The sequence below is a fragment of the Sinocyclocheilus anshuiensis genome, unplaced genomic scaffold, assembly GCF_001515605.1.
Source record: "Sinocyclocheilus anshuiensis isolate Anshui unplaced genomic scaffold, SAMN03320099.WGS_v1.1 scaffold307, whole genome shotgun sequence".
In the NCBI taxonomy this organism is placed as follows: Eukaryota; Metazoa; Chordata; class Actinopteri; order Cypriniformes; family Cyprinidae; genus Sinocyclocheilus; species Sinocyclocheilus anshuiensis.
In genome coordinates, this window is record NW_015552550.1 from 575,371 (window position 1) to 584,391 (window position 9,021).

A 9,021-nucleotide genomic window follows, 5' to 3' on the forward strand; every position below is an offset into this window, starting at 1 on the left:
AAACTATGAAATAGTGATACAAAAATGAGACTGAAGCAGCTGAATTTATATGCATAACAGTGGACCCAGATTTTTTCCAGGACTAGAGGCAAATGAGACAACTTTCATTTGAATCATAACACGCCACACAAGGTGATGACATTATGACATTAAATGACTCCACACACCTAACTGTTTCTGCTTCGCAAGTCTCCTCTCCAGAGCCAGCCGTTTGTTGAGCTCTATGCACCGCTGCTGTTCCTCAGTCAGAGAGGCTGGAGAAGGAGTAGAATAGACAAACGGATCTTCAGGGAAACCTTCGTCTCCAACTGGATCATACTCTTCCAGTACTCGACCCTCACCCTCCTCTGAAGGGAAGTAGAAAGTCAATGAATTTTTACCTGCTGCTTTCAATAGTAGTGTAAGACAGCCAAAAGTTGAAAGGTATCATTACCGACATAGTCCTCATGCGTTATTGGCATGTCCAATCGAATTCATTTTAGACATGTCTAATGGAGAAACAAAGTACAGCGTTAACAAAGGATGCAGACAATTTCCATGGAGGATGTACAATATCACACATTGAGAGTTTTTTTTAATGAGGTCCACACTTCCTGGATTAAATATCGTGTTGACACAGGATGCGTTCTTGCGTTGATTAAACAAAAGGCGTTTATATGTGCTTTAATTCCCATGTACTGTTGTTAAAGCAAAAATTTTACCTTAAAAACATGGCAATCATGGTGTGGCTTCAAGAAAAAACTGCGAGACATGGCACAACAGCCTAAGACAAGAGACAAGAGTAACAATTAAAATAGATTGGTTGGATAGGCCCTGAGTTTAAGTATCGGCACATGGTCTTTTCTTCCCCTCTCTTATCACTTCCTGTCACCACTACTGTCCTATCATAATAAAGGCATAAATGCCAAAAATATAACTTTTGCCAAATATATAAACAAAAAAGCAAATAAAATTTAAATGGAAAAAAAAATGCAGATAGTTTGTAAGAACACATCCTGTGTGAACAGCCCCTAGTTAAGCGTGAATTTGCCTCCAGAACAAATGTTCTTTTTCATGTCAGACATCTTACCTGAACTTCTCTTTTACTTCCCAGACTCTCCACTTTATCAATGAACTCCTCAAACTGCATTTTAGGATATAGGCGATGGGCCCAGTTGTCCATCTTCTGCAAGAGGATGGAGCTTCAGATTCTCTGCCTGAATCAGAAATGAACGAAGAGGGTGAGCACTATGAACAGCAGGGATTATGTAGCATGGGACAGCAGGATGAGGAATTGGAACACCTCACAGCTCAAGATTTTGAGCACTTATAACATATAAGCACCATTAATCCCTTTACATCTAATTTTTAGAATGGTTAAGAATGAAACACAGACCCTCTCCATTGCCAAAAGGATCCTCCTCGATGTCTCCCCGACCAGGCGATGATGGAGGAGGCAGAGGAGGGAACCTCTCGTCCTCTATGTGCTCATAATCTGGGACGTCAAACAGGCCATTTTCTAACGGATCGAGCATGGTGCATGGGATCCTGTAGAGATAGGAGCATATGATCAATTCTACAACATAAATACAATTTAATTTTACTTTCAGTGGTGTTTAAGTTCACTGGCTGTTTCACTTTTGAGTGTTTCTGAACAGGAAGACATGGCAAAGAACCTACAGTTCAACAGTATCCAAGTGATCAAAGTGACCAAATACACAAAACAGTAGTTATCACCGTCTAAAGTCTAGGTTTTCCGGGGGTCCGTGGTCAAATATTTTTAAATTATAAAATTAAATGTATGTTTACTATTTCGAATAAATCTTGTATATTGTAAATTATTTAGCATTAGTAATATTTTTAATGTAACAACCTGTCACCACAATATTGCTTCTGTAAAGCGATTCTAGTAACAGCAAACAGAAGCCAATCATAAATTGCCTCAGCATTTATCGTATTAAACATTAAACGTATTTGTACTGCCGCAGATACGCTGTTTAGTCTATTAAACTGTTAAAATGTTGAACAATATTTACTTCAATGCTAAAAAGAAACTCATTTTTGAAGTATGTTTCAGAAGACGGTAGCGTAACGTTACCCGTTGCAGGCTATATTCGTCCAAACAATGTCATTGCCTCATAATTTTATGAAAAGATTACGGGTTTTAAAAATAGTCTGAAAAGTACATAAACGGTACAAAACTCACATAATTTAATTATCGGAAGTCATCCTTGTATTAGCACACATACAATCATAGTTTAGTTGTAGAATTGAACGGATAACGTTACATGTTAATCGTAGAGGACAGTTGTTTTGTTCGTGTCAATCCGCACATCGCCCTCAGTTTCGCCCATGTCTGGATGTCAAACTCAACCGATATCACTGTAATTTTAGTGAAAATCTGAATATCAATGCGGTCCATCGAACTTACTGAATATATGCTGTCAAAGGACGAAACTTCAACACCGACCGCAGCACGAGAGATCATCAATACAGCGCAGAGCCAAAGTTTCCACCGCGGCTTTCCGCTCAGCCAATCAGATCTCTGCTACGGCGAGCGTCAGTGGTTCTGTCGCGTCGCTGTTGTTGTGGCTGATGCGAACTGCGACGTCTACCGCGCCGGAGAAACGGCAAGAAGTCAGACTTTTGCAACAAAACGGACAGTTTGCTAGAGTGTACCGAGGTAGACACATCAAAATACCAAAACAGATATAATGCAGGGTTTCAAACTTTATTGAAAGCACAGATCTCATACATGTGTATCTTATACTGCAATATATGTATGTATGTATGTATTGTAGTTCCACAAACACATTTATTATAATATGTATTTCATTGTCTGTTTGTTTGCCACGTATACAAACGCCATTGTTAATAGGGTTTTCAGAAACGTCCATCTAACTTTTCTCACCTCATAATCAAACACCCAAACCTCAACTTATCCTCCGAGTAATTTGTTGAGAGATGTTTGGATGGTCCAACAATTCATGAACACAGATGTACATCTGTGGACCATTTTATTTGAAGTTGCATGTAAACAAGTCTCAGCATGTCATCATTATTAATAATAATCAATAAAAAAGAAATGTACGGACAGGTGCGATGTGAAAAAATATAGTTGTGTAAATGTGAAGCAGTCTGTTTTATATTCGTGTTCTAAGCAGGAACATGAGAAAGACTGCACTGAGGAGAATGCAGAGAGTGCACACAGTGGGGACGACAATCTCTGTGACCATCTCCATGTGGCTGATCAGTGGATCTGGAGAAAAACAAAGGTGAGTCAGTGACAACTAATAAAAGATACATTCAGTGAAAACATAAAGGTATTTGAAAATAGCACTAGCACTGAACAGAAAACATGAAACATGACATCCTGAGCCCTGTACCTAAACTTCATCATGCACAGGCCAAACCTTTGGCATATCTGCATGTTCCTTATTTTCCTTGGACTTTCTTCTAGCTGAAAGGGCATACAAAAGAAAATTCCTGTTAGAAAGTTACCATATAATTTCCTTCTCTATATGTTGTGCTTGGTTATAAATAGAAAATGTAATTTGTGACAGAATTTTCTTTTATTTGCCCCAGCTAGATCACTGCCGGCTGTGCTGCCTAGTGGGGAGAGAAGTCAGCAACAGTTACACTAACCTGCCGCAAGGAGCTGGTTACTTGAGGTGCATGTTTCCAGTGCCTTTCTTTTCCAGCTTTCAATCTGTGGTAAACATTATCCAACGTAAATGCATAAGATGTAAACTGAGACATAATATATATTTATCACAGATTGCACAAAAATGCTTAGACTCTTGTACTCTTTGACTCAAAAGAAGAAATACACATTTAATTTAGCATACAATTTTAATGCTAAACTCAATGAAGTCATACCTCTCTCTGATTAGGGAAGCCATTCGAGCTGATGATGTGCTTGTAGTACTGAACTGATGCTTTTGGGTAGCGTGGTTTATTTTTGCTGTCAAAGTCCACGTAGTACAGGCCAAATCTTTCAGAGTAGCCCTCATCCCATTCAAACTTGTCAAGCAATGACCAAGCTGTGTAGCCTTTCACATTTACTCCATCTTTAACCGCTGAATGAAAAAAACAAAACAAACAAAAACGTTCCTTTGAGTGGTTGTATAGACTTTATTTATCAACGTATGAAGAGAACTATGATTTGGAGCTCTGTAGAACGTTTGTGCTTGGAAGGAAGCCTTTTTAATTTTTATAGACATCAGTCAGTCAAATGGTCAGTCTGTAATCAAGTTTCCGTACATTTTAATTTGCATGTTCTAAAAGTTTTTGTGAATCAGGTCGAATTGCTCAATTCATTCAGTCTATTCTAAGACAGTGGTTCTCAATGTTTTTGACTGAAAGGCCTCCCATTTTCCAACTCAATATTCATAGTCCATTCATAACCATCATAATGGTTAAGAGATTTCCTCTGATATTTCTGCTGAAAGTATGACAATGCTGACTGTTTTCAAATGTTTTTATTAACAGAAATTGGGAGTGTTGAAATGAATTAAACGATTCTATAAGATTCAGGTTTTTCTATAAAAATAGTCTTTGAGGGGAAAAAAGAAATATGATTTCAGTTTGATCATTTCATCTTGATTTCTTTTTTGTATTTATGGCATCTTAATGAAGTTTACATATATAAATATATATATGTTCTGGCTTCCTTGTTGAGAACCACTGGTAAGAGCATTTAAAGATAGAAGGCATAGATTTCTATATTGATTCTGACCTTTGAGCATTTCATTGATGTAATCCCTCAAGTACTGCATTCTCCAGTCATCACACAGTTCTGTGCACATCATCTTCTCTGATACACCATTTCCTGTCACGTATATAATGGGGTCTCCGTACTGTGTCTAAGAATAAAGAGATTTGAGTCACAAAAGGACAGTGTGCCATTCCTAGTCAGACTACTGCCCACAGTCTGGAAGTAGCTTTTTACAGAAATATACCTTTACAAAGCTAAGCAGACGGCGGAAGCCCCATGGCACAGAGTAGAGCCACTCTGATCCAGGATCAGGCCACTGTGGGTCTACCAGCTCAGCCAGGTCACGGTCAGTGAAGTAGCTGTTTCCACGGTTGGAAGGAAAGTTCTTTTGTGTGATGTAGCGCGTAGTGAAGTGACTGATGCCCAGGAAGTCACAAGTGCCTCTGACATAACTTTTCTCATGAGGGCTGAAAGTAGGCAGGCGAGAACTACTCAGGCCCTGCTGGGCACTCTTCCTACCTGCAGAAATGAAACACAGAAATACTTATGTAATAATTGTAAATGATCATCAGCCCCAGCTAAATAAGCCTATCATTTTTTTTTCAGTTTATTTATGGTTTGCTTGCCTATGTAGTCTTTCATTATTTGAGGATAGTCTCCATGGAAGAGTGGCGTGGCAAACCAGCCCAAGTAGAACTGGACATATCTTTCAGCAGCTTCTATATCACGCTGATTGTTGATGTCCACTGGTTCTCCCCAGTCAGCTGACAGGGAGATGCCCACCATTCCTAAAATGGCAGAAACACTTGTACCAGTTTGGACCTTTGTGCCTTTCAAATTTCAATATCTGAAATGTGTCTACCTTTCTGTTTGTTTCGCCACTGGGCATCGTATGTGTGCCAGACCTTAGCATGAGCCTGTCAATGCAGCAGAGGATAAAAATTAGCTTAATTTCACTGCCTTTGTATTCTTATCAGAAACAGTGATTTTAATAGTCAGAAATATTTTCTGAATAGTTTATCCCTAAATGCATGCTTATTTTTTTTCTCTGCTGTCCATAATCAGAGAATTGCATTGCTAATTTAGCGTAATAATTATTTCTGTTGTTCAATTATTATAGTCATTCGACTACAATGGACTGCAGTGTATTTAATCACCTTAATGATATTGTGGGCAGCATTATAGGCGCCAGTACCCCTCATCTTCAGACCAGGAGCATGTTCTCCAGTCTCATAACCCTCCACTGCAACAGACTGGAAATATGGAAGGGTGTAAGGGTGGACTTTAAACCAGATAATAAACTGATTATTCTCATGTATGTACTTTGATGAACATCAAAGTAACCGTGACATGATTTTTTTTTTTTTAGCTTTTATTATATCAAACATTTTGAAGAGTGAAAGAGATTGCATTTAATATTGTGGAATTTCTGGAGAAAGAACTGCATGAAAATGAATTACAAGCTGGAATTGTAATAGTGGACGCTACTTTTACAATTCTTACCCAAGGATTGTTGAAGGTGATCCAGTATTTGACTCGATTGCCAAATCTCTCAAAGCACAGGTTGGCAAAATCATTGAAGAAGTTGATCATACTGGCATTTTGCCAACCTCCATATTTCTCCTCCAGAACCTGCAAAGGCACAGATATGATTTTGAAAGTTAAATCAATTTGATGTATACTCTTTTTAAAGATATGTACTCTGACATACTTATCATACATAGTTTTTGAAAGAGAATTTGCTGCGTCTGAATATTCCTAATTCACAAGTACCCGAATGACCTACTACTTCCAACTAGATTCTAATATGTGCATCCAATGGACACTTTAATATCCTATGATGCCACGGGAGAGGAGCGAAGCAGTGACAGTGACAACATGGCGGATGTAGTATGTCCAAATTTCATTCATACTACCCATATTCATTCTATATAGAACATACTTTTTAACGGTCATGAAGTCAGTTTCAAACCAAATGTAGAACCTACTGGACAGTACGTACAGTATGTGATTTCAGACGCAGACATTTTGTTTTACCTGAGGTAAGTCCCAGTGGTAGAGTGTCACAATTGGTGTCATTTTGTTCTCCAGAAGCATATTAATTAGGTTATCATAGTGCTCTATCCCTTTCTCGTTGATGTAGTCAGCTAAAAAAAAACAATCAGAAAAACTTTTGTTAATTACTTTGGTAATTATTAAAAAAACTTTTTTTAATTTTTTATTTGGCATAATTAATTTGAATTACTCTTAATGCCACTGGGCAGAATCCTTGGCCAGGAGATGGAAAAGAGATAGTGGTTCAGCCTCATGTCTTTCATCAGTGCAATATCATCCTAAAACATACATTAAAAAGATTATCTTTGAACCAAAGCATCTACATACATCACTGTGTATTTCTGATCAAGAAATCATAGCACCTTTATTTTATAATAGCCTTCACAGGAAGAGTCACCAGTGTCATTCAGGTGAATTTTCCCTCTTTTGTGAGAAAACACATCCCAGATGCTCTTTCCTTTTCCATCTTTATCCCATGCTCCTTCTGTTTGATATGCTGAGCTGCCCACGCCCCAAGAGAATCCTGAAAATGTATGCATACACACTTTGCTATTTATATAAAAATAGTATATCTAATTCTTGTGTATATGTGTTTGTAAATGCATTCATTATATAGAATCCTGAAAATGAATAATTTATCTAAAATAATATCAAATGTTACTGACATTCTTCGAAATATTTTATTTTGTGTTCAGCAGAAGAAAAGAAATTCATACAGGTTTGTGACAGCTTGAGGGTGAGATGACAGTATTTTCATTTTTGGGTGAACTATCCTTTTAAGTAAGACAGGATTATTATTTACAGTGTTATTTACTTGCGTTATACTTTACATATTTTGCATATTCTGTGTGATATATCACTTGATATATTACCGAATCGATATATTATTCTTTATATTTTAATATTTGTTCTTAAAGAACACACTTCTATTTGCTGTTGTTTGTAAGTGTTATTTGCTGTTACGAGTAATGCTTTACCTGAAGCAAATGTGCCATATTGAAATGATCCTATTTTGTTCTTGGTCCAGTCAAAGTCTTCACTGGCAAAAATGCACATTGCCAACAGAAGAATGTGGCATATCCTCAGCACACTGTGTTGTAGCATCCTCTTATTCTCATAGGGGTTTGTTTTTCACCAGTATCACCTGCACAGATTAAAACAGACTCATTTTACTTACAGGCACACCTTTGAAAATGTTTCCTCAATTCTTAAATAGGCATATATAGAGACACTTTAGGTCAGTTTTCCTCATTTCAACAACAAAAAAAAAAAACATACTCCGAGTGGTCAGCTTCCAAAGCATTCAAAGCTGAGGCATATCAATGATGCATCCCAAACTAAAAAGCTGTCACAATCCACGTGCAATCAGCCGTAAATGCACTAAAAAATGTCCAAACACAGATAAGATCAGATGAATTAACTCTCATTTCAGCCAGCTATAAGACAAACTGACACAAAAGGCTATCAGTGACAAAAAGTAAGTCAGTTTGTCAAGAGCCGCCAGTATGAAAGACATCTCAGTAGTATTTATCCAGAAGAGAGGAGATATAAGTTTGTATCTGAAGGAGAGAGGATGAGATGATGATTAAAACGCTCCCTTCTGTTCGCAGGAACCAGCAGCTTTGCCCTGTCTCATGTCTCTCTCCCTCCTCTCACCCTCTCTCTCAGATTCTCCCTCTATCTAGATTCGCACTCAAGCACATATAGACATATACCTGCTCCAGGCCTCACATTTGTCTCGACTGGAATCCACTCCAAAGTGCCAGAAGGTTACCTAAGCTTCTGAACTTCATTCACCCTCACAAAGCTGACCAGTGCCTGTGTGCCCGTGAGCACAAAACAGTAGCGAAGCAACTAGTAGATCCGAGCTCCATTCAGGAGCCACACACAGGCTCAAATACCCACTATTCAGATTCAGTGGGTTGAGAGGGGAAAAGTGCTGCTCCTAACATGTTTTATAGAACTGAACATTTGACTCTGTAAGCAAAGTTGATGCTGGTGTGGGTGATACATTTGCATTTTGGTCCCCAAGGAGGAAATACAAATTTATGCTATGAAAAAGGGGAAAATGTTCAGATTTCAACCAGCATTTCTAAACCAATTCTGCATTGTTTTTTAATAAAGGATGGATGTAAATAAATAAATAGAATAAAAAAAATAAATAATAATTGGTTGTTTACACACGTGGGCAGAATTGTTGGTACCCTTGGTAAATATGATCAAAGAAGGCTGTGAAAATAAATCTGCATTGTTAATCCTTTTGATCTTTT

General features: G+C 37.8%; 2 protein-coding genes across 6 annotated transcripts in view; both read right to left on the reverse strand.

Annotated features, from left to right (window-relative positions):
* The window catches only part of LOC107664390 (TIMELESS-interacting protein-like), a 2,958-nt gene extending 1,226 nt beyond the window's left edge, over window positions 1-1,732 (reverse strand). The window contains exons 1-4 of one of the 2 annotated variants that reach the window (XM_016454947.1): window positions 1,376-1,732; window positions 1,070-1,196; window positions 434-488; window positions 168-347 (exon numbers count right to left, since the gene is read on the reverse strand). In XM_016454947.1, coding sequence (XP_016310433.1) covers window positions 168-347; window positions 434-461 — 208 coding nt within the window. In that variant the 5' untranslated portion in view covers window positions 462-488; window positions 1,070-1,196; window positions 1,376-1,732. Of the gene's footprint in view, window positions 1-167; window positions 348-433; window positions 489-701; window positions 806-1,069; window positions 1,197-1,375 lie in introns of those variants that run through there. The other variant, XM_016454948.1, reaches the window with a different exon arrangement.
* A 962-nt stretch (window positions 1,733-2,694) lies between these two features.
* On the reverse strand, window positions 2,695-8,663 carry LOC107664387 (lactase-like protein). Of its 4 annotated transcripts, XM_016454943.1 has the most exons (15): window positions 8,030-8,449; window positions 7,729-7,895; window positions 7,114-7,274; window positions 6,942-7,029; window positions 6,734-6,843; window positions 6,200-6,328; window positions 5,854-5,949; window positions 5,559-5,613; window positions 5,323-5,484; window positions 4,941-5,215; window positions 4,718-4,844; window positions 3,859-4,058; window positions 3,625-3,688; window positions 3,366-3,439; window positions 3,157-3,238 (listed from the first exon to the last, which is right to left on the reverse strand). In XM_016454943.1, the coding sequence occupies exons 2-14, from the start codon at window positions 7,853-7,855 to the stop codon at window positions 3,366-3,368; spliced, it is 1,668 nt and encodes a 555-aa protein (XP_016310429.1). In that variant the 5' UTR covers window positions 7,856-7,895; window positions 8,030-8,449; the 3' UTR covers window positions 3,157-3,238. The 4 variants fall into 4 exon arrangements, with proteins under 4 accessions (XP_016310427.1, XP_016310426.1, XP_016310425.1 ...); XM_016454941.1 differs by lacking the exons at window positions 3,366-3,439; window positions 8,030-8,449 and adding an exon at window positions 8,483-8,663 and having other exon boundaries at window positions 2,695-3,238; XM_016454940.1 differs by lacking the exons at window positions 3,366-3,439; window positions 8,030-8,449 and adding an exon at window positions 8,467-8,663 and having other exon boundaries at window positions 2,695-3,238.
* Between the last annotated feature and the right edge of the window lie 358 nt (window positions 8,664-9,021).